Source organism: Sinocyclocheilus anshuiensis, unplaced genomic scaffold (genome assembly GCF_001515605.1).
Source record: "Sinocyclocheilus anshuiensis isolate Anshui unplaced genomic scaffold, SAMN03320099.WGS_v1.1 scaffold951, whole genome shotgun sequence".
Taxonomy (NCBI): Eukaryota; Metazoa; Chordata; class Actinopteri; order Cypriniformes; family Cyprinidae; genus Sinocyclocheilus; species Sinocyclocheilus anshuiensis.
The window spans coordinates 313454-339684 of record NW_015546073.1 but is presented as its reverse complement, the minus strand read 5'-3'; the positions used below and the strand labels follow the sequence as shown (position 1 = coordinate 339684).

General features: G+C 36.8%; 1 protein-coding gene across 1 annotated transcript; it reads right to left on the bottom strand.

The window, feature by feature from the left end:
* Window positions 1–7557: 7557 nt before the first annotated feature.
* Window positions 7558–16373, bottom strand: LOC107699793 (kelch repeat and BTB domain-containing protein 8). The gene is made up of 4 exons (XM_016501187.1): window positions 16323–16373; window positions 15149–15356; window positions 12926–14043; window positions 7558–10086 (listed from the first exon to the last, which is right to left on the bottom strand). Exons 1-4 carry the CDS (start codon window positions 16336–16338, stop codon window positions 9623–9625), a joined length of 1806 nt encoding a protein of 601 aa, XP_016356673.1. The 5' UTR covers window positions 16339–16373; the 3' UTR covers window positions 7558–9622.
* Window positions 16374–26231: the final 9858 nt, after the last annotated feature.

Genomic DNA, 26231 nt, shown 5'->3' with positions numbered 1-26231 from the left:
TAAAATCTAAAATCCGGAAAAAAGTTACTGTTTCCACAAAACTGTCAACATTAATAATAATGTTGTAAATAATAAATAATAAAATAATAAAAATGTAAACCAAATTAGCATAGTAGAATGATTTCTGAAAGATCATGTGACTGAAGACTGGAGTAATAATGCTGAAAATTCACCTTTTCCTTTTGAAAACATTCTTTAAAAATCTTACCGACCCCAAACTTTTTAACATCAATGTATTTAACATATACATGTTATAGTTAAATGTTAATATTTAAGGTTCTACTCAAAACTACCAGAATCTGAATGATCTCAACACACAGATAACTCGTATACCATATATGAGAAGTTCTTTAGAAAGACCATTCAACAAGCTGCCAAAGCTCAACTTGATCCAAAAGCACCAACCATGATGACTGCTTTGGGTTGCTCTAAAATCTATATCTGCTGGAAGAAAAAGTGATTATATTGACAATGCAATTTGAAAACTCATGTTTGATAAATCACTTTTACTACAGTGTGCTTCGTAATAGGCTAACACACTCTGTCAAATCAAAAGAGTTCATTAAATATCAATTTGTGCTCTTCAAAACATAATGTTTAATCGTGAGTTTGGTTGAAAAAGATGTAGAGATGACAATGAAAAAGAATGAAAGCCTACTTTTGGACTAAAAAACAATCCTAAGCTGAAAATGATGTATCACTCAACATTACTCAGCCATAATATGTATTGAAAACGCTCCGATTAGTTCAGCAAACCAGGATAAAGTCAAACAGATAAAACATTGCTGATTTAGAGGAGCCAGAGCACAGAAGAAGACTGGACTTCCTGCCATGGCAGCGTAACCATGTGCAAGGGGCCATCTGGCTTGGAAATAGGGGCTAAGGGCCTTCTGGCTTGTAAATGCATCCCAGTAATCGTCAAGGAAGGCCGAAGGTTGAAGGAGAGCCCAAAGCCTGTAAAAAATAAAGATTGAAACCAAATGAGTTCCATTTCCAAGGCTGGTGTGGCCATTCCTAAATGTGGTGCAGTCTGTGATTAAATTAAGACCATTTCTGCTCTGTGCACATAAGGGTTCCATATAATTTCACATTGGCAGCTAAAAACTCATTAACGGAAGCTGAAATAATTTCAGAAATGATTCCTCTATTTAAATGGTAATAAATTAGAGACTCTGGACAATTCATTGAGCGCTGCCTCCTTCACCAAAAAAAAAAAATGTAATGCCGCTTCATCTTCCAAATGAGCATCGCACTCGTCTTCACCTACAGAGAGAGATGTAGGTAAAGGGAGAGAGAGGTTTCTCATTTCAAAGGTTTTTGCTGAACAATGATGTCTATAAACCCTTGAATATGAGTCTTCTTGTCTTAATGACATCACTAAAGTTTTTCATTAGGATTGATGTGCTTTGTGCGATTGTTCGTTAAGAAATTCAGAGATGATTGAGATCATGCAGTGCCACATCCCAGGAGCAAGGATTTGGGGCATTACAGGCATCAGAGGCAGGCTATCTTTTACTGTTGTCAGCATGATGTATGTGTGAAAGAGGTTGAGAATTCCAGGATTCTGAGATGCTGAGAGGCAGTCAGCATTTTTCAAGTTATATGGATGAGTTCCTGAAGATGTTAAAGAAGAGGGGTGACACTTTTTGTGGAAAGTTTTGAAAACGTTAGAAGTGCTTTAACACATACAGCACTTTCTGTAAATGTAACTGCATTTTTCCATTTAGAGGTCATCTGTGAACGGGACCCGTTGTCAAAACAGTAGCAGATCATCTCTGGCAGTTTGCTGGCTTCTGAAGTTTTAACATTGGCAGATTAGTTCTGTACTGATGCTATGCATGAACAAAACTGTAAGATTAATGGTTTGGGCATGTGCCAAGTCAAGAGTACGAGCCAGACGCAAAGTTTAGTTATAAACCTATGACACAGGAGTCGAAAATCATGATTGTGGAAAGAAATGTTGTCAACTTGGACAAATGCTGTAACACAGCTATTTAGAAGTCACCCTAGACCCTACATCTTTTTTTCTAAATGCATGTTTTTGACCTTATTGTGAACTATTCATATAAGCATGTTTTTTTTTTTTTACTTGTAATTTTTAATCAAAATGTCAATCAAGCTTCTCTCTGGTGAAGTACATCAGATTTATCTAATTATATAGTCTGCTTAAACCCTGTCCCTTTCTTACAATCCACTGCAAGATTGCATTCAGATCTGCATCAGATCGAAAATAAGTTACATGACAAACTTTAATACTTAGAGGTTTTGATAAACCTCTAAAGGCCTGTTTAAACCAAGGGCAATAACTATAACTAGTTTTAATAATCGTACTTATTATGTAAGAATAGCAATGTTTACACCACAACTGTAATGATAAAACAGTGGAACAATATTTTTGAAATCACTCTTTTTTTTTTCAGCAGATAAACTTTACAAAACACTGACAGCCAATCAGAATCCACGACTATAAAGAGCTTGAGCATTTCAAGTGTCAGAAACACAACACAAAACTGCACTGCATATATAATAAACAGAACGTTATTATCTGTTGGTGTGGATATAGTTATGGTTATAGTTTATGTTCTTGGTGTGAATGTGCCTCTGAGTTTGATCCATAATAGTGATGCTTGCCTCTTTAAACACCACTAATAAACAACCCACATTTTATCATTATTATTATTATTATTATTTTAGCATTTAGCCCATTTTTAATTAATGTTCACTTCATTCCAAAGGATAATCTCAACATGAAAATCATGAACTATTTTGTGAATTTTAGTAGTGTTAGTAATGTTAAGTTGCATGTTTGGACTGAATCTCTGGACTTACAGAAAGCGTTCACAGTCACTGCTGCACTTTGGGATGCCATGTGGCCACAGAGGCCACTAATTCCTTCTTTATCTATACTCCTGTCCTCTGTGGCAGGTTGTGGTAGGATAATGAGGCTCACTGGGCAGTCCTTCAGGGCTGGTACGTGCACCGCACTCCTGTCCCGGGGCAATGGGATGGCACAGACGTAATTACATACAGAGAGTGAAAATCTGAGAAAGAGAACAAGGCAGAGACCTACAAACCATGATCTTTTCCCTGAGCATGCATGCTCAGTGCTCCGGGGTGGGACAGTGGGACTGTTGTGATCTGTGGAGACATGTTTTAGCAGTTCACAGAGACCCAAAGGCCTAAATAATGAGAAATCTGGCTTTCGCTAAATAAAGCCCAATGACATACACTCAGTGCTCATCCACTCCCCCTCTGGTGATATCAACCAAAACATGTTTGGTTGTAAGTTAGACAAATTACTGTCAGTCTGTGCATTAGTGGTGGGGATTTTTCAGTGACACTTTCTGCACGTTACATCATTATGGCAGCAGGAGTATACAAGAGTATTTTGAGTCGATACATTCACTCAGTCGAGTCATTCAAACCACTGATTTATTCAGGAGCTATGAGTGCGTCTTTGAATCACTCAACTGATTTGTTCAAAAACACTAATTCATACAAGAACAAAATGCCACAACTATGTGTAGTGTCCTGGGAACTCTACATCTACAAAATGACGAATACGGATTGTGAATCGGGTTTGTTTTTGCTTTTTTTTATGTTTTTATTCAACTTGTGAATTTATGAAGATGCTTGCATCATCATATATTAAGTTGAATCATTATATATTCAATTACATTTAATTATTATATATGCAATTGTAATTGTACAATAATTGTACAAAACTTGAACGCTACATTTTCAGAGTGCCGTTTCATGCAGAAGATGCTGCAAAAGACATGAGACACGAGTGCAATGGTTAAACACGTCCATCTAGCATGTTTACATTGAAAAACAATGGAAAAGCAACATAGTGGAATGAAAAAAATGTGTTCTGTCTGTATTGCAATGTGTAATATTTGTGTCTAAAATGTAAGTTACTTGATATTACCTTCTTGTTTACTGTACCGTTTGTTAAATAGAAGCAATATCACTGTTGCGGTCAAGCAGTTGCTCTGAAGAACAGCACTTTTGCTTGTGTGATATTGCTTAATTAATCATTAATAAAAATGTACAACTCCTGTATCAAAGTTTCAGATCAATGACTTGCTTATGTACACATGTGTGAGTGTTTTAATACCGTAGCAACACCTCACATCACTAGCTCTGAACACCTGCCTGCTCATAATTGCTCACATGACATAGAGAGGGAAAAACATTGAACAAAAGAAAAGCATTTTGATGATGAGAAAGATTTGTTCAGTACCATTACTCCCATAAACTCTCAAATATCAGTCACCTAAAAGATTGCTTCTCAATTCATCTCGTATCCTCTCCAACTGTAATAAAAACCCATTACTGATGACACCTATTAGATCACAGTCACGTTTCGTATTGAAGAAAACAACCCAGAGCAAAAAGAGAAACTTATCAGCTAAATGATGCACAGCAGTCTGCTAGATTTTTTTATTTATTTTTTTTTGTCTAGCCAGGGTTTTCTAACAGAAGATGCACAAAATGTATGTACTTTTAATATTACATTTTTTTTATAATTTTATAATAATACTTTCATTTTTAACTTATTACGCTACGCCTACGTCCTACGTCATCCGCTGGAATGCCACTCTCTCATGAACACGCATACTCTAGCAGTTAGAGCTAGAGATTATGGTTTATAAAGTTTTAAATATGGATATTTTTCTTACACTATTTCTTACGATATTTTTCTTTTATTAACCCCCTGGTGCCGTGTGGAGCACTTTTTATGATGATGGATGCACTTTATTTTGCTTCAAAATCTTGACCACCATTCACTGCAATTATAAAGCTGGGAAGAGCCAGGACATTTTTAAATATTACTCTGACTGTATTCATCTGAAAGAAGAAAGTCATATACACCTAGGATGGCTTGAGGGTGAGTAAATCATGGGGTAATTTTCGTTTTTTTGGGTGAACTATCCCTTTAAGGTCACCTCAGGCCTTTGCAATTGCAGGATATTTTCTATACTATACGCATAATTCATATGACTGATCTTTTTAAGGCATTGTGAAGACAGTTAAATTAAAATGTTTTAATTAATTGGAAAACACAAACACATTTATAAACACTTAAAAAAAAAAAATCAGTAATCAAAACATTTTGGATTCTTGTTTGACCCCTGAGACAGAAAATTAATCATATTTCATCCACCTTACAATATCACAGTGAAGAAACAATAGAAAACATCAATCAAAAAACGCTTCCACACGAAGGTGATTACTACATGCGCGTCTTTGCAGGCTTACAAAATATACAACCTCTCATAATTCAGCATCTCTCATAAACATAAGGAAGATTACACCGTTGCAAGACATGGATCATTTTCAAAGATTACAGTTACCAGCTGACGGCGACATGATTATCCTTCATTGCAAATGCTTACAACCTTGAAAAGCTTTTGTGATTGTTTAAGTTGTACATTACATAGGAAACCGCACATTCTCATGAATAAGCACCAGACAGGAGTCCTTACAGGAATGGCTCGAAGGAAAAAACAGAGATGAAAAATAAAAGTCTTTCATTTCACATGAGCTGCAGACATTCATGCTTTCCTGGCATTCTGATTGTCTCCATCATTATGGATTTAGTTTTTATGTTGTTGCTTTCTAAACAAAATAAATAGCAGTTGTGCTTGTCTCGGTGAGGTGAGCTCTCCGGCGGTATCAGGGGTCTCTCTTCCATTACACTTCCAACAGCCTGACTGCCAAAGTCAAAGCTGCTCAGGTGAGCTCATGATGGAGCTCCAGCTGGGAGCATTTGTTTTGTGTGTGGTAGAGAAGCAATGGAAGCGTGTCTGATGTATTCCTGCTGTCTTTCTTCCACTGCATATAGGGTGACATTGGGGAAAGTGAAGCCAAGGGCAGTATGATGAAACCCTGTGCCTTTACTATTACACATGGGACTGCTGGGTCTCGCACTCGTTTTCTCCCTTCTCTCGCTCTGTCTTTTTTTAAATATCTTCTGCCTGTGTGCTGCTGCCATAATAGACACTTTATATAGTACATTAGGTATGTAATATGTTTGTCAGTGTCAGAGTCTAAACTAGTTTTCTGTTTGTTTGTTTGTTTGTTTTTTACATTTGAGAGCAAAGTTCATTTTCTCAATTGTCACAATTTTGGAGCAAATGAATATTCAGTTGTCCTCCCAGTTTGATTATAAATAGGTTTTCGTTGAATAACGAATTAGGGCATACCCCAGAATGAGGGAGAAACTCTTTAAAGTAGATGGCCATTTCAAAAGTGAAGCCAAGTTAGCAGAAACTCCAGTCGGGATCAATATAATGGTAAGCTTAAGATGATTTGTGGGACATTACCACTTCATAGCAGTGAAAACAGCACAGCCATTCCTTAAAAATTGATAGGTGCAAAGAACTGAAAGGAGCAATGAATGAAGTCTGAGTTTGTATTTTCTTTCCCCCATTTGTGATTTTATATTAAATGAAAACTAGCTGCCTTCACTACAAATATAGTAAAGCATTCTCCTTGCTTTACATCCATAGCTTCTTTCTAAATATGAATGAAACATTTTAAAGGGTGCAGTTACAGTATACACTGCACTAATGTTTGCTGAAACAATACAATGACTTTGCTAGAAGTATATACCCAAAAAATAAGGCTGTTTATCAGCCAGGACATGCAAACAAGGCCATAAATAATAATAATAATAATAAAGCCCACACTGTAAGAAATACCGGTGTTGAAATAAATACATTTCATAAATTATCATAGTAGCGCAAGAAGCGGGAGGTGATATAAATTAAAATTAGTTTTCCACCCATCATTAAAATTACAGCCATTTTCAGTATCTGTGTGTGCGCATGTAAATTTACATTATATAAATAAATATATAGATATACATTTCTTTCACTTACATATTCATATACATTTTAAATGTACGAAATCTTGATTTTAAAAAAATTACAAAGTTGTCAACTTCCTATTTAAATCCTTTACTTGCTGTAAAAATACAACACCACTCATTTCCTTTTTAGTTTTATTTGTCAAATGTGCAAGGTGAATTTCACAGTAGAGATCAATGAATGTTTACTAAACTCTCACACCATACATACAAGCAAACCAAATGCAGAAAAAAAATTAACAAGATGCAAAGCAATAGAAAGAAAATAAAACACTGTTTTAACTTATGTGGATAAATGAACTGCAAGCTATGACAAATGAAAGAACTGGCTGTAAAGCATTCACACCTGCAGCTGCCAACAACACAAAAGTATCATTTATAAATTCTTTCAAAGCTTTTATTTAACATCTAGACAGACTAGTGAAAGTAGCACTGCCATAACTTATCTTCTGTAATGCTTTGTGTTCTTAAGACTGGCGCAATCACGGACAAAGAAAAGAACAAATTCTTGTGTTAATGTCCATGTTCTGCGATTCACAATTTTTTAACAGAATAAAATCAAACTCTAAAAAACCTGAGTAAATATTAAAAAATGAAAAAAATAACACACATAAACACACACCCATCTAAAAGGAGGAAAAACCAAAAATCAATTTTAAGTTAGAAATAAAAGACAAAAAAATAAAACAAACTGTGCAAGTACAGCAAACATATGGTACAGTATATTACACGTACAACAAACCATTTAAATACAGTACTGTGTATCGACAATAATCCTGAGAAGTGTCCATTTCTGGTTCCCGTGCTACTGAGTGTAAATATGTGAAATGTGCGGCAACTGCACCAAAGCCAATGCAATTTCTCATCCCTCACCCTTCACCAAAGCCCCAGATGAAGCTCGCCCTCGCAGGCACCAAAGAGCCATCAGCTGTCCTATTTAAAGACGCAGTTTACCACGTCCTCAGTCTCTGTGTCTGAAAACATAGCGCTGTATTCTGAGACGCTTTCAAGGGAGGAAATAATGTAGTGCAAAATCAGAAACCTGCATGACGAAATAAACATGAGGCTGGAAAACCAAAACAAACGTCGAGCGATAATAACTTATAAGACTGACAACTTTTGGAAGTGTCAAGCAATGACAAATGGCTGTAAAATCACTGTATCTTCTGTACAAGATTGTCAAAAAAGCAGCACCAAAAACAATTCTTCTTCTCCATAGTTCAAGACTGGAAGATAAGGGGATGGAAAGAGATAAAGAAAGAAAGTGTGTTCATTTGCAGGACATGTGTGAGCACATGGAAACGCTAGTATAGGAGGACTGGACATTTGCAAAACTGACCTTTCCTAAAGTCAAAGCACCTTAGTGCAGAAGCAAACTGTACTATAAGACTTCATATCGGCTTTGCTCACTCCATCACTGATGCCTGGGCTTTTCATGTGAACAGGCACTGTAACATCCCTGATAGCAACACATCTCACTGAACGTTAACCAACCCATGATAGCAAAACAAAGGCCATTTTTCTGGAATTATTCATGAAAACATCACTTAAATTTCTATTGTACTTTGTCTAAAGAACAATGACAGAACACCTGTTATTGCTGCCATGGGGTGCAGGCTAAGACTCCTTGAACACGTTTTGGCATTTTGGAGGCATCCTTCTTCAAACTGCACCAGTAGGTTTCAGATACGAGGAGTCAGTAAATGACAGTGGAATGCAGGCATCCACATTTTGGCCACCTCTTCTCCAACCCTATCGATGTCCTCTCCTGATGAGCTGTTTTGGCGGTCAACAAATTGCCCACTTTTGATTTCAGCTACACATAAAGCTGGTATCCTTTTTTCTTCTCCAATATGGAGACTGAGTAAAATCTTGTAACCTCACTAAAGATCTGGCTGGTGATGCGAAATTGCAAAGATAAAGATTTTGATTTGGTAGCTGGGGCTCAATGAAACATCATAAAAGCAGAGTCTAAAATGAAAATTAAAAACTGCTGTGATGTTATAGCACATGGGTTGACTTAAAAAGGAAAAAGAAAAATCAAAGATTAAAACTTGTGTGTGCATCTTGGCAAACAAATTACTTTCCATTAATAATCAAAATTCTCTAACGAAATTCTTAAGCAAACCACAGAAAGTCTCTTTGTAGGTGGCATGGATCAACTTACTCATCTGAAAACCTGAAAGAAATTACCATTTAAAAATTCAGTATTCACACTAACTGAGCAAAAACGCTCATCATACCCGTATTAATATTTATAGCTTTATATATTTATTTTTCACCTATTAGTCTTTTCTTGTTTTACTCAACTGTTGACATACTGCTTGTCCTTAAGAACATTAACTGCACATGTTCGCCAACGATGCATGCCAACAACCCAAGCCAAAACAGCAACAAAACCTTTAAAGATATGATGGAGCAGAAACGACTCAACATCTGCAAAAACAAAAAAAAGATAATTGCACTTATGATTCACTTTTCTAACTGTAAAACAAGCGATTCTGTGGGTGCTGTGTGCACAATTGTCAAACATAAAATACTGCGGGTTTTTTTTTTGTACTTTTTCAAACAGCACCCGAGTTTATTGATTGAAACCTTTAACACTTTAAGACTTCCCCTGCAGATCTGGTGTTGGGGACACAAACAGCACCATATATTGAGCAGTACCACCATCCCCTTCTCCAAAAACATTAATCAGCTGTCTCAAACAGCACACTGCATTATGATCTTAACCCCTCCTCAAACTCACAGCACTTTCTGAAGACACTGAGGGTATAGTTTGGCCACCACGCACTCAAAATGGCGGCCGAGGTCCCAGAGGCGGTCCGGCGTCTCATAGACCTTTGTCCATTGGTCGGCTTCATCGTCATACTGGTAGAGGGAGTTCTTGCGGCTGGTACGGAACACGTGTTCTTCTACCATGACTTGCGTGGCTCGAACAAACAGATGCAACCTGCCCTGAAGCAGAAGCACCTTGATGTAGGGGCTGGTCGCTTGGTCGAAGGGGAGGTCTCTTTTACAGCACCAGGTGTTCTGCTCGATGTTGTACACCTCGACGGTAAATGTGCGCTGGTGGTTCCTGCAGATGCCTGCTATGTAGTAGATGCAGTTTTTGTACAGGGCCGCCAAGCCTTGAGTGCGGGGAACGTTCATAGACGGTAAATGCCCCCAATAGTCTTTGCGGGGGTCAAAACAGAAGAAGTATTCTCCTAGGACAAATTCACAATAAAAGAATGAGCAATATCCAAACTGATGGCCAAAATGACTAAATATGTAATTAATATTGCAAGTACAATTTATATTATGTAGCACCAAAATTACATTACTTGGCCAAAACCAAAAATTCTGGACTCACACGGCCGAAAGGAAAACTTAGTTTTTATTAATATTTTGAAAGAAGCTTTATTTTTATATTTTAGTTTTCATTTTAAACTTAAATTTTTAGTCAATCTGTTATGTTTGTCATTTTTATTCGTTTTTGTTTTTAAAAATATTACTATTTAGGTTTATTTTTTATTTCACTTTTATTTTTTATTTTATTTCCAGTTAGTGATTTTACTATTTTACAAGTTGTCTGAGCTGCACAGCCAAACTAATTTCCCTATTTTAAAAACAAAGCCTTACAAGGTAAAATATTAGAACAAAGATACACATTACAAATACACATAATATACAAATAAAACAAACAGTGCTTTATTTTTCAGGTACAGTAGGTGTATTTAGCAGTAGCATTCAAGAAACGGAATTAACAAATATAAAAATAAAACACTATATACATCAACTATACATTGATTCTTATTAAACTGCAACTGCAACTGTACCAAAGTTCTTCAGTCAAGAGCAGTGAGTGAGTTTTCTCTTTGTGTTTTGTTGTTTTATTAACATTAAAGGGATAGTTCACCAAAAAATGAAAATTCTGTCATCATTTACTCACTCTCAAGTTGTTTTAAACCTGAAAAATTTTCTTTCAGCTGTACACGTGCTTTAACAACGAGTAGAAATACATTTTTCTACTTCAGAAATACTTCATATTTTGAAGAAATACTACGAGATTTCTTCAAAACCAGATCATGGAGACATTTTAATTGTCCACGATCAAAAATCGTCATATCACACACATATAGGCAACATTTTTTAAAATATTCTTTAAAACTAGAGAGCATTGTTTTTGTGTGCATGTCTGTTTGAGATACAGACTTTAAACAGTCTTTATTTCAACTGTACATTGTGATACATGCATCACAATTCAATAAATTGCTTAGCTCTAGGGCTGGACGATATGGCTCAAATTTATATCACGATATACTTAATCTTTAAACTTTCGATACGATATAAATATGATATCGATATGAACACTATTTTAAAAAGCCTCAAAAAAACTGCCAAGAACACCCACAAAAAGCTTTTGAACAGTAAGATTTTTTTTTAATGTTTTTTAAAGAATTCTCTTCTGCTTACCAAGCCTGCATTTATTTGATCCAGAATACATACAGCAAAAACAGGAACATTTTGAAATATTTTTACTTTTTAAAATAGGCCTAACTGTTTTCTATTTGAAAATATTTTAAAATGTTATTTATTCCTGTGATTTCAAGGCTCAATTTTTAGCATCATTACTCCAGTCACATGACCCTTTAGAAATCATTCTAATATTCTGATTTGTTGCACAAAAAACATTTATTATTATGTTGGAAACAGTGTAGAATTTTTTTCAGGTTTCTTTGGTGAATAGAAAGTTCAGAAGAACAGCATTTATCTAAAATAGAAATTGTTTGTAACATTATAAATGTCTTTATCATCACTTTTGATCAATTTAAAGCATCCTTGCTAAATAAACTTATTTTATTAAATTAAATACCCCCCCAAAAATTACACTGACTCCAAGCTTTTGAATGGAATAGTGTATAATGTTACAAAAGCTTTTTATTTAAGATAAATGCTAATCTTTGGATCTTTCTATTCATCAAATAATCCTGAAAAAAAATTAACTCAACTGTTTTAAATATTGATAAGCATATTAGAATTATTTCTGAAGGATCATGTGACACTGAAGACTGGAGTAATGATGCTGAAAATTTAGCTTTGATCACAGGAATAAATTACATTTTAAAATATATTCAAATAGAAATCAGTTATTTTAAATAGTAAAAATATTTCAAAATTTTACTGTTTTTGCTGTACTTTGGATCAAATAAATTCAGGCTTGGTGAGCAGAAGAGACTTCTTTAAAAAAATAAAAATGCTTCAGCCAGGATAAAGTGTATGAAAAGTGCTGCAGAATACACAAAAATTTAGCAACAACAAAAACATGTTGCTGGAGACAGGCTTATTATTGAAAATGCAAACTGATTGTCTGCCAGCAGGAGGCGCTTTGAGAGAGGCAGAAACAGCGGTTTCCCCGGTAACGGCTGTAATCAAAGCAGCTCTGCTCATGAACGCTACTTTATCAGATCAAATAGAAATGCCATCGAAACTTTTCTGAAGACAGTTGGTTCCCTTCAGAGATACATTCATATAAAACACCAACGCATTTTGATTTTGAAACGTGCAGTGCTCATGTTTATTCACGAAGTCAAACGTCACAAATAATTCAATGTATTGGAAACACTGGTAATGTATATCGAAATATCGGAAATGTATTTAAAAATCATATCCTCGTTATTGAAAAAAATTATATCGCGATACATATTGATATTGAATTATTGTCCAGCCCTACTTAGCTCCACAATATCAAAACTAGATTGCGACTGATCAGCTCATCAACTCTACGTTTAAGTTAAGTATTTTCTCTTTTGACCAATACATTTCTATGGCATTTTCTGTTGAGTTTTCAGTGGCTGAAATTTCGGTGAATCCCTAATATTGAGTGCAAGTCTAGCTCTTTTGTGCTCACAGTTATTGCTGATTTTGCAGAGAGAGGTTAACCCACCTGACTTTACCATCTAAGAAGAGCTAAAAGACATGACAGGCCAATGAATAACAAGGATATATGTGTTTGCACACTGTGATGACCCTGATTTCAGGTGACTCTGCAATGACCCCACTCACCTTGCAGCACATAGATGCGGTCCTTATACTCTACTGTGCTGTGGAACTCCATGGCCACTGGCATGGGACTGAACGCTGTCCAGCAGTTGTCTCTGGCATCATAGCACTCCACAGATTTCAAAGCATTTCGTCCATCCCCTTCATACACTCGACCACCCAGAGCGTAGAGTTTCCCGTAGCAGTGTACTAGCTTGCAGCCGATGCGCGCCCGCAACATGGGTGATCGCGGGAGCCACCTGTTGCCAGCATGTTCATACTGCCAGAAGTCACTCTCTGCACGATGGTCGATGCACACCTCACTATTGCTCGGCCGATAGCCTCCGGCAATGAAGATGTCATTCTCTGATGAGACCAAAATGCCAACCTCTCTGAGGTCATTGGGAGGCTTGCACAGCTTGTACACCTTCCCGGCAGCAATGTCCAGGCAAGGCACGGTCTGCTTCTTCCCTGAGTGCTTGTGAGCCGCGTCGAAGCAGATGACCATCTCTGATGCAGTCATACCCAGCCGCTGTGGGCAGCCATTGGTGCCGTTGAGCCGACCCTTATCCGAGGAATCCCTGGACAAGGCCAGGGCGAAGGCTGGGGGTATACGGCTCAGAAAGGCCTCGTCCAGCAGGGGCAAGCGGATGCATTTGGCAAAAACCTCAGGTAAATCCGCCTCCCGACGTGAGCAGTCATACTCCAACCAGTGCATGATGCTTTCATACACGTGCTCCTCTTTTTCCACGTTCAAATCATCACTGTTGAGAATGCTGACCAGCTGTTCTTTGGTCAGATGAAGGAACTCCTGCTCTCCCATCACGCACAGGAACTTCTTGCGGATGTAATCCTGCGAGCGCTCCCACAACTCCTGGTGGCCATAAGCATCTGCGAACATGAAGACCCCAATGCAGTTCTGAGGGTCCAAACGGCTGATCATGAACTGGGCACATTGGTCTTGGAGGGCTGGGATCTGGAAGATGCTGGCAGCGGTGAACAGTGCCTGCACGTTAGACTCTGTAAGAGTGACACGTGAGGTGTAAGCATAGTCCAGAACCAAATGCATGGACTCTGATTCAACACCAACAATCCGCACCTCCCGCTGACTGCTCTCTGTAAGGCCACTTGTGAACATGGATCTGACAAAAGATAAACAAACACCATTACCGCGTGAACACAACAAAACAGTGTCACCGACTGCATTTCAGAATTTTACCAGAGGAAAAAAAGAAGGCTATGGCAATCATTTTTATGACAATAAGCATTTAGTTAACTGTGGTATTCCAATGTGTGATTCAAGCGTGTTAAAGTCTAAATAAGTGGCACTCCAAAGATTATTTTACATTTAATGTGTAGTTTCTTAAATGAGTGTTCCTGGTTCAGTACAAGTTAAATTCTATTAAAAGAAGCTCTTGGATATTGTCCAAAGAGAATAGAAACCAACTCCATTCAAAGTTTTTTTAAAGCCAAAAATGATCAATCAATTATTATGTAATGAATCATTCCAGAGTTAACTAGTTTACATGGTCATGGCATGGAAGTTGAAAGACTAATTAACTTAACAAAAACAATGTCTACAATCATTTAATCGCATTGTCAAGCTGCTATATTTTTAAAAGAGTACATATTTTGATGTTTGCTGTCTGCCCTGTATACTTACTGTAAACATTTTTAGGGACAAATGATGCCAATACAGCTTGTCTTGTATTGGACCAGGAACATTCCTTTAAAGTTTTTATACATTAATGCTGATAAAGTATTAAACTCTAAATGTCTAATCAGTTTAAAGCTTTCATATCGGTGTATAATAAATAATTTAATTAGGGATGCTCCGATCGATCGGCCAGAGATCGGTATCGTGAGCCCAACTTCAGTCTACTCATCACCTTAACTTTAACTGCGTTTGTAGCCTGTGCCATAGCCAGACTGATAAACAAACACAGACCGGAAGTTAACTTCGGGCCAGGAGCGTGCGCCCATTGAAACCGTCTATATAAAGCTTGAAGCATCAGAATCGGCATCGGAAACGGCCGATCACCATGACAAGAAATCGGTACTCAGTATCGACTGCAAAAATCCTGATCTGATATTAAATTTAATAGTTAAATCTTTATATAGCATATTTCCAATAAATGAAGGGTCTGTGTTTCACTCTTAGCTTCTATCATTTCGCAATTTCTCAACAAATGTTACAAAAATTGTTGATACTTCAAGGTTTAGAGCAGTGATGTGTGCAGGTGCTACCTGAAGTATGGGCTGATGGCAGCGAGGACATTTCTGTGACAAGAGAATGTCTTGCCATGGTCCACTTCCACGACAATGTCAGTCAGCTGAGCTTCGTCGTACAAGGCTTTAAGCTGCTGGAGAATGTTACAGGCGTGTAGGGCATCTACCCCATTGTAGCTTGTGCTTGCTGGAGTCCCATTCTGTACTTGTAACAGCTTTCCTATATCTACAAGACAAAAGTGTTAGACAGCTGAGATGATTCCAGGTCTTACAGCGACAATAAAGATTATGACTTACAAGTATGACTCTTTTGCAGTCAGTTTAAGTTTCTAGGTTTTAAACTGACATGTAATATGGGAACTGAGCATTTTTACACTTTATTAGCCCTTGATTTTTGTTAGAACTAGAGCCCAAAACATTAAGTTTCAATGCAAAACTAAAAGAAAGAAAAACAGATTTAAGAGCTCATTCAACAGATGTGCCAAAAGTCAGTGACATCCAAGTTTACTTACTAAAATTCTTTCAGTGCTGTTCAGAACAAACAAACAAAATAATTCAGACATAACTTCTTGTCCATTAACCAACTAACCAACCACATCCCCCACATGGAATTACTACAAAACTAGTTAAGAGCAGTAAAATAAGCAATATGGTCTAAAGAACTGGTATTGCTTTTGACAACCTCAGACATCTAATACTCTCCTGATAATCTGATTGAAGAAATGTATTTAGTTACTACGAGTAAACGAGATTCGGTGCTTCATTTATTAGCTGTGCTAATCCAAGTGCTGTTTTACCGGTTAGCACAACATCAGGCTAGTCTCTCGAGCCATTCAAGTCCAGACTAGAGCCTTTTCATGGCACTAAATAAACCGTGACCACGCATTAAATATCACGAAAGCACACAGTTATACGAGGGTTAACGTAGTTGAATTAATTGTATCGTAACCCAGCGAGTAAATAAGCGAGTGTTTACACAGTCTCTCGCTGAGCTAGTCTCGCTAGCCGCTACGTTACCTCTCCGTACTTTTCTGCCTAAATCCAAACAACCACCGGAGTTCGCCGTTTATTTGAACGAACCGTCTAACTTTATCGCATTCCGTCAAAATAAAATACTATCACAGATGAATAACGCACAAACAGACTAAAAAACTTTTGGAAATAAGTTTGGTTTTTGAAGAGAAGATCTAACCTCCACTGGCAGCCATTCTCCACAATCTGTCTCACGGCGACTGGGAAAACGTCACTAATGGAATGGAGCCCCGGAAACAGGCAGCAGCCAATCAGCGTCGCCGAACGCAGGTGACAGCCAATAGCCATTCGAGACCGTCTGTTTTCGCAAAATAGTTCAAGCATTATCAAGGAGAGTTTATATTCCATTAAGAACGTCTGTGCGTGAGTTTGTGATATGAATAACTGAGATATATGAAGATAAAACAGCATTTAGGAGGTATACAGTATATAAGTATACAGTTAATTAATAATATCCAGAACTTAAATGTTTAAGATTAAAGGGACTAAATATATACGTTTAGGAATAGCTCAATAAAAATTATTATTCTGATTTCTGAATACTGGTTTGGACATGTGCCCCTCATGTATATGGTGGTTACAGCCCTGCATAACAAGAAGTGACAACTTTATTTTATCTTATCTTTCTTCAAACTTGTCTATTTATCTTTTGTTCCAGCTAAACGTCTGTAGACATTAAGTGCTACCACTTCCACAACTTAAAGCTTAATGGTAAAAACTAGCTTGATAAACAGAGGCAACCCAGCTCCCGCTCTTTCTTTTCTTTTCAGTTCACTTAAGATTTATTTGTATAGTACTTTTAACAATAGTAATTGTTGTAAAGCAGCTTTACATAATTTCAGGCCCAGACCCCCTGTGAGCAAACACAATGCCACAGTGGCCAGGAAAAGCTCCCTGAAAGTAACGAAGTGTTGGAGTAATGGGTGGTTTTGGGGAAAACTTTTTCCAGATCAGCCTGTATCATCCAGATCAACTGTAATATTTTCTTCATTTACTGATTTCTGTAGCTGTCATGCCATAGACACTCTGTGCAGCTTCAGACAAGTGTGGATAACGCTACTAATTTATGCGTTTTTAGTGATTCCCACACTTCTTTGTCAACCCCTTTGACCTAAAAAAATCACTACCCTGAGAAGTTAATCTTTAAATAATTAAATAACACATTCGTGTTCATGGTATACTGATGTTGGTTAATGGTCACATGCAGGTAAACAAATAACATAGTTTATCTTTTTTTAGTAAGTGTTTTATTTTGATTGCTTTTACTTTTAAAATTATTTATTTTAATTTGACATTTTTATGATTTAATTATTTATTAGCATTTCATCAACTCAGGAACCCCCTTGTAAACCCCGATTTGGGAAAACCCAGTGTAGCCCAATGCCTTTTTTTTGTAATCATAGTAATCATAAATGTTTTTGTCAAATTCTCAGTTCACATTATAATGCATCCTAATTTTTTTTTATTTTGACATTTTTTATAATTCCTTTTATCATCAGTGAATAATAAAAGTACTGTAATACAAGAAATTTATCACAATGTATAAAAACTTTAAATATTTATTAATGTTTTTTATTACAATAATATGACAGCAAAATAATAATAATACATAACTAAATATATATTTATCTTTCTTACTTTGCAGTGAAATGTTGTACAGGTTGTGTGAGATTCACACAAAAATCTACACCCCACAGACCTGGTAAATAACAACTTAAAGTCTTGATGAAACTGAAGTAGCAACAGAGCCTTTCTTCCATATTGTACATCCCAGTGAAACTGATTATCGAAAAATAAAAAAAAAGAAGGACAGGGACTTGGTTCTGTCCATTGTGTTTAATTGGATGGAGGCAGATCTGAATGTGAGCTTGCAGACAATTGTAAGAAAGTCTTTTGTTTTACCGGAAGATAGAGTTACGACCTTCTGATTAAAAATGACAAGGTCAGAAAATACTTAAAAAAAAAAAAAAAAAGATGATCATGTGCATGAATGAATCATTCATAATAAGATCAATAACATGCATTTAGTAAATAGATGGGAGCGAATTTTCATTTCTTGTCAACTTTATTTTTCCTAAATCTCTCTCACTAGATAAGCTGCTGTTGTCAATCAGTTCAAGGTTCATCTTCAATTATACAGATCTCTGTAGTTTACAGGCATGGTATCTCACACATTGCAATTTTTCAAGGTAATTTATTTCCTAAAATCAATAGTGGTTCCTGCTACATTAATACAGGCAGCCGGAATATGAATAATTTATTCGAAATAATACGCATTATTCATATCTGTTTCACATAATAATATAAAACAATGGACTTGGAATATATTAGATGTACTAATTCAGTTTAAGTCATCCATTACAACACTCCTGTTCTCATTGCTTCCTGATTCTTGGCTCTCTGTGCCCTTATCTCAAGCCAGAGGATAAAAGCACATGTTTTGGCACATGTCAGTCTAGCACAGACTAGAGATCCATTTTGACACTGTCTAACACTGCACAAAAAGGTGGTCCAATAAGGTATAACTGCAGTGAGCAGGCAATCGATTTTCCTTTCCTCCATAACAACTAGAACAGGCCATGAAATTGCACTGAAATGAAAGGCTTTCTGTTGCCTTGGCTGTATAATATATTTTTGCTTATGTTTACATTCCTATAGCCTGCTACTTTTATATATAGTGCTGGAATTCCTGATATCAGCGCACCATATCATCATATATCCTTGGGACCTCACACTTTGTACTAACATCAGAGTACATCGGATATACTGATTCAAAATGCGAACAGGTCAAACTTGAAAAGCTGTATTGCTTGCAAAATTCTGAATATGCCCAGGACTGTGGAAAGCGACAATCACACTATGACGTTTTTTTTACCTTGTAGTATTCCCTCAGGAAAGTCTCTCCTGTACAATATAGCAATCCTACTTGATAAGCTGCTGTACTTTTTATCTGGAATTGCTTCAGGCATTTATGGCATTTCCATTTCAGCTTTTGACAGTAAAGACATTTGCTTTGTTTGCCAGTCACATTTTTCAAGATATGCATTCACACCCGTCAGGAACAGAGAACACCAGTCACAACAAATCTAGCTTTGTTTGATTTGCATTGCATCTTAAAGCAATTTATGGCATTATTAGGGTTAGGGTATCACGTCATCAGGACCGGGATGGGGAGCACAGAAATCTTGAATCGCCCTGAAGAGGTTTATTTTGCAATAATGATGGCTGAATGTACAGTATCCTGCATCCATTATTTATGGATGCTCATCAAATAAACTACATAGAAAAAATGATTTATTTTTTACAGATTTTTATTAAAACCTAAAGTGATAAATCCAATTTGATTTCACATTCTGAAAGTTCTGTTTATATGAACCCTAAACTTCACAATCCAAATTCACATTTTTGTTTACATGTGCATTTACGCATTCCAAAGAAAACGACAGTGTATACACAGTACCCCAGTCACCACGTTCAGAACTGGAGAAAACCACCGTCATAAAAAAATACAGGCTCATTTAAAATAAGGGCTTCTGGCGGCATTTTTGCAAAAAATAATATTACATTGCATTGCTTCTTGCACATTTCGCAGTAGTTTCAAAGTGAAATGTCCGGTGAGTGGTGTTAAGATGCATGTTCAGTTTTCTCTGTAACAGATAAATGTGACTGTGCCAACATTTTAATATGCTGGTTCACGCATATATATCGCGACAGTTCGGAAATCAAATGAGTGGAGACATGAAAATAGTGCTGGTTTAAACAGTCTGATATGCTACCACGGATGACGGTGAGTATTCTAGAGTACTTTGTAATAAATTAAACATAAATAATATGAAATACTGAATCACCAAATTTAGCATTAACAAACAGAAAAGTGTAGAAATCACAGTTTAAAAAAAAATGATTTTCTGTTTGACTAAACCTCTTCATATGTGTGCATTGTGAGGTGGAGTAAATGTGCGCTGAGAGCAATTGCACTTGGTAATAAATTGGCCCAGCAAACACCTCTCAGGCTGTGAGACGATCTCACTTCTTTCACCGTCTGATGAAAGAGAGAGAGAGAGGGAAAGCGAGTCAAGCGACAGAGAGAGTGAGAGGTGCACAGGGAACATAGATGCCGGAGATGCAGCACTGAATTGCAGAGGAGACGCTGTAGGGGAATGAAATGAAAAGCAAGAGGGAGAGAAAGCAGGGGGTGTAATTGTAGTTTAAATGTGTGTTTTAGTCAGAGATGGAGGTAATAGGTTGTTATATGCCTCTGGGGACCCGTGTTAGAGCAGCTGTAGGGAAATGAAATGAAAAGCAAGAAGGAGAGAAAGCAGGGGGTGTAACTGTAGTTTAAATGTGTGTTTTAGCCAGAGATGGAGGTAATAGGTTATTATATGCCTCTGGAGACCCGTGTTAGACTATCTGCAGATGCTCAGAGAAACCGTTCAGTCTCCTGTGTCTTCCCTCACCACCCGTCATGAGGCAAATAGGAGAATGATGGGAGGCAGCAGTAAATACCTGCCCGTGCTTCCCACCTCATGTTTAAAAAGTGCCTCTCTACCCCCTGTACGTGGAATGAATATGCGAGCATCTGCGAGTAGCATGTCCACCACTCGTGGCTCCATCTCACGAAGAACAATCTCCTCCCTGGCATGGAAATGGAGCTATGTGTGGCTTAACAATGGTTATCATATATGCCGGGGAGCCACTTATTCAAATGACTGAACAATTATTTCTCAGTTTGTTTGCAGAGGAATGCTGAAGATGAGAGGACAGCCTGCTAGGCTAATGTGTTACAGGGAGTTTCCGCAATGACAGAGGAACTTGTCGATTAAGTCACTGGGCCTTAAAACATCTGCCATCTCTATAATGAAATCCTTTTATTGAGAACATTATGCATTTGCATAGCAAAAAAATCTAACGTTTTTAGGATGAGAGAAATCTGGTGATGATCTGGTATCTGTTTGAAAAAGATGAGTTATTTTGTCTGTAGCAGTGCTAATGTATTATTATTTATATACTGTTATAGTATGTATTAATATTTTCAGTTTTCATTTTAATTTCAGTTTAAATAATTTTATGTGGTTTTGTCATTTTTATTAGTTATTGATTTAAAAAAATTGTATTTAGCTTTAATTTATTGTTTCAGTATTAGTTTTAGTAAGTCAACTTAAATTTATTTCATTTCGTTGCCAAGGCAACATTTCTAATTTTCCAAGTTTTTTAATCTAATTTTTATACTTTAGTTTTAGATTTTGTTACTTCAATTACCGAAAACAATTTTTAATCGTTTTAATTAACGATAACAACACTTCTCTGTGGTGTTTATTTGAATGCATTCTGCTCTTCAATATGCAAATTTTGCATACAAAATTTTTTCTTTATTCCAGTACTTTATTCCAATCTGTCTATCTATCTATCTATCTATCTATCTATCTATCTATCTCAGTCAGTCAGTCAGTAGGATAATAACTATGAAAAAGGTTTGGTCCAAAAATTACACTGTGTGTAATATTTGTGTGTGTGTTAAAATACTTACTCATATAACAGCTTAATATACAGAGACATCTATGAGTAAAACAAAAAATCCTTGCAGAGCTTTTCAATTCATTCCTGCACAGCAAATGTGGAGTGTGTTCATGGGGTGTGCTCATGAAACCTATCTGAAAACAGTCATTATTTTTCATATATACAGTCTATCTTGCCGAATGTATCCTAAAGCCACATTATTCATTTATAATACTAATAGTTTCTCTCTCTCTCTCTTTCTCTGTGGTAATATTAGGTATAGTAGCCGCACTGCATCTGTCCTTCAGGTTATTAATGCAAATAAATAAAGTGGAACCTGCTGTAAGGGAACTCATTTGTCCTACCTGTCAAGCTGATGGATCCAGTTTTGTACAATCATGCTTTTTTAGCATCCTTCTAATTGTCTTGCTCTCTCTCTTCCTCTGTTCAGCCTCTCCTCTCAACAGCAGTATAGCCCCATGAAGCTCAGTTCGGTTGCTTAGCTCTGGGAACAGAGAGCGAGGGAGAGGGTGATGGACCGCCGTCTGAGAGGTCTCCTGCTCTAATAGCAGAATCGGATTAGAGAAAGTCTCTCAGCACGAGCGGTGAGCGACCGTGTGTGAAAGCTCTGGGTGTCATCAATATCTCTGCAGCCACACGGAAAGATCCTTCAGCAAATCCAATTGCATGCCATGAATTCTGAGGTCCCAGCAGAAACTTCTCTGGCCTTTTTTTCATTTTTTTTTATATCCCGTTCCTCAGGAGAATATTCAGCAATCATGTCAACACAGAGGCAATCACATTGTCCTCGAGTTCAGGACTGGAGACAGAAAATGCAACTTTAGTACTTGATCTTTGTGCCGTACAGTGACGGTATGCCAGTCAATCTAATAGACCATCTCTCACATGTTGCTTCATTTGATTTTCTTACTGAAAGCAATACCTTTCATAATCCACACGTCTGGATTCACCTTTCCAACACATAATTTAGCCCAGTATACATATTAAAGTGACTCCACCTTTGGATATAATGGAAGTTATTTGTTTTTATTTCACAAACATTATAACACAGCTTTATAACCATGCTGCTTAGCATGCCTGTTTTTGGCAAAATAATACCTTATTAATATATTCAAAACCATTAATACAGGTGTGTTGAGCTCCTTTCATAAATATAAATCCATTCAGACATGTGTGTGTGTGTGTGTGTGTGTATGTGTGGGTGTGTGTGTGTGTGTGTGTATATATATATATATATATATATGTATGAAATATGTACAAAAATGTGAGGGGTGTATTCACCTATGTGAGATACTGTGTGTGGGTGTGTGTGTGTGTGTGTGTATATATATATATATATATATATGTATATATATATATATATAGTCTTAGGCTATTAGTATTTTCACCAACAACAAAAAAAACACATAATATTTTTTTCTTAATGTGCAATACATTTTTTTCTCTATTTTAATGTTATTTTCCACTAACCCCAAAGCATCCCCTTGTGGCCCCCAGTTTTAAAACCCTGCATTAATCTACACAAGGATGACCAATATTCATGACCCCACCCTCCACCAAAGAGGACCTTAGTGGGAATGTCTCGACACAGAGATGTTACGGCCTTAAACTATAGCTTTCTTACAACCCCTGTGTGATACATTAGATTGGTTCAAGTCATTTCCAGTGTATGGTACACTAGATGAAAAAAAGTTTGCTATGAAGTAGCTGAAAGCACCACAGCTAACCTCATAAATATGACACAAGTGTCATTATCTTGACCAAAACACATCATAGTAAATAGTCACAGCACCGTCTCAGTGAGCAGCTTGAAGTGTCCAGCTGCCCTTGGGAGAGTGAGACAGAAAAATTCTTAGACAAACTCTGACCTAGAGAGCAGGGGGGAGGGGGAGGGCTGTGTTTTTTAGAAAGCTCTGATGGAGAGGGTGGTCGGCATTACTATGTGATTGATTCCCTGGCTGTGTTTCCAGAGGGCTGGACTCATCCCGGGTCAGAAGAAAATGTTACAGCTTAAGATCACACCCTGGATATAGATGCATCTGAACCAGCCTCAGGCATCCATTCTTTTAACAAGGGCACTGTAGCTTTACTGCCCTTGCAACAGTGTTTCTCTGCCATGAGAAGAAACACCATACTTTATTCAACAATAACTTAGCACATCTATTGTGTAAAGAAAAATATGGCATTTCTTCACAGGTTTCAGCTAAATTTGTGAAATAGTCAAGTAGGAATAATGAGTAGTAATGTGTTCAGTTATTGTATAAAAACTATTAATTTTCACATGCAACAGTTCAGGAAAGTTGCTACACTGTTACTGTATGCAAACACCAAATAGGAAAGGCCGGGGCAAGTTCTCACACATGTAAGATGTTAGTCTTAGCCTAGTCCTAGATGTTTTCTAGCAGTAGTTTTGTATGTAACTCTATAAAATTATAATATTTTCTTTATTATTATACATTTTTTATTTATAATTAATTGTACGTGCCTTTTTTTATTTTACTATTTACATTTTCTCACTGTGACAACTTACCCCGGTAACAATATGCTATTGGGGCATGTTGTCATAAAAGGTGTGTTCACCTGTGTTCACTGAACAACAATAGAAACATTTACTAAGAATAAAAGTTTTGAAAAGCAGTCCTGGTCCTGCATATTTACCACTTTAATAAGAAAGTGTCTGCTAAAACATGCAAAGTAAAGAAAATGTAAGTGGAACTAAATGAGGCTACTGTAATGTATTTTGTCATGAGGCGGATATATATCCAATGCAAATGTAAGTGGAACTAAATGGGGACTCTATATTGTAATTTTATAGCGATATGGATGTTTAACATGGTAATATCTTAGATTATGCCGCATAGATGCTGCGTCATATTACTGGATATTTGAGGAAATGAAATTGAGTTTATTCGGGTTGAAATCAATTGAGCTCAGTAAACTGTAGTTAGGCTTCACAGAATTGAGCTGATTGAATAACATCGAGCTGAGTTAGCTGCTGGAGTTAATGTGAACTGAGTTGAATTGATTGGAATATATCCTGGAGCTGAACTTGGTTTGTGCAGAAGGAACAGAAAATACATGATGATATCTTCATCATGCATGCTATCTTTAGATTTAGCAAAAATGATAGCAAATGTAAATGTCATTAAAAAATGTCATGTGATTAAAAAATGTATAAAAAATGAAAGTCCCTGTTTGTTCTTAGTGGAGCATTAACATTTTGAAAATGTAATACCCTCTCAGATACCAGATAAATATTCATACATTTCATAAACAGATCAGTTCACCTGGTAAAAATATGGAATATATTAATTGTAATGCTACAAAACAAAAAGATTATTTTATGAGCATTTTCAGGATTCCCCTTGTTGTAGCAAACATCAACCTGCTAATGCAGTTCTTAAAGGATTCAAGGATTTCTCACCCTCAAGCCATTAAAGATGAGTTTGTTTGTTCATCATGACAGATTTGGAGAAATTTAGCATTACATCATATGCTCACCAGTGGTTCTTCTGCAGTGAATGGGTGCCGTCAGAATGAGAGTTCAAACAGCTGAAACAATAATCCACAAGTAATCCACACGACTCCAGTGAATCAATTAAGATCTTGTGAAGCAAAAACCTGTGTTTGTAAGAAACACATCCAATGGCATTTTAACTTTAAACCGTCACTTCTGGACAAATAACCAGTCCATAATCGATAATAACGCTCCAGTAAAAAAAAAAGGCCTATATCTCTGTTGTCCTCTCACATAAAAAATGTTTGTTTAGAAAGGACTGTTTTTTTCTCGTAAACAGTGCTTGATCTGTGAATATTTCTCTCCTAATTCAGATGAGATGACTTTTTCACTGGATAGAGGACTTTAGCTGGAAGCAACGATTTGAAGTTAAAAACGTCTTGATGGATTTGTTAATTACAAACACACAGCTTTTCACTTCACAAGATGTTAATCGATGTACTGGAGGTCATGTGGATTACTTGTGGATTATTGTGATGTTTCTTTCAGCTGTTTGAACTCTCATCCTGATAGCACCCATTCATTGCAGATATCAATGATGAAGAAACAAGCTCATCTACAACTTGCAAGGCCTGAGGGTCTTAAAATTTCAGCCAATTTTCATTTTTGGGTGCACTACTCCTTTCATTTCTTTCAAATTCACAGCATCTCATCAGGCAACTACACACATATGTGATGGTGTCCAACAGAGGCCCGTCTGCCGATGCAAAGCCACTCAATGTGGTGTGAAGAGACATACAGTCATTTAGGTAAAGGTCATTTCGTCTGACAACATGACAACTGTTAGCAGGGGCCAGTGTTCTGTATTTATGAGCAAGCGTGTGTGCGTATGCATATGTGCGTGCATGAAAATCCATCTTTTCTGAAAGAGAAGATGTTTTGACTCGCTCTACATATTCCATTTGAATCCGACCTAAACAAAAAAATGGAACAGATTTAGTCAGAATAGGTTTTGTGTTGTTGGATAAAGGTTTTTGTCTTTCTCTTTCCATTTATACATCTATATCTCATGCTTAAATAAGCCCATCGCTATGT

Bases quoted from the DNA above. Each gene is read 5' to 3' on its own strand.
- LOC107699793 (XM_016501187.1), bottom strand. The intron at 14,044-15,148 runs GTAGCACCTGCA...ATCTTTTGTCAG, and splicing joins GCCATCAGCCCATACTTCAG to ATCCATGTTCACAAGTGGCC. The intron at 10,087-12,925 runs GTGAGTGGGGTC...AATTTGTCCTAG, and splicing joins CCGCATCTATGTGCTGCAAG to GAGAATACTTCTTCTGTTTT.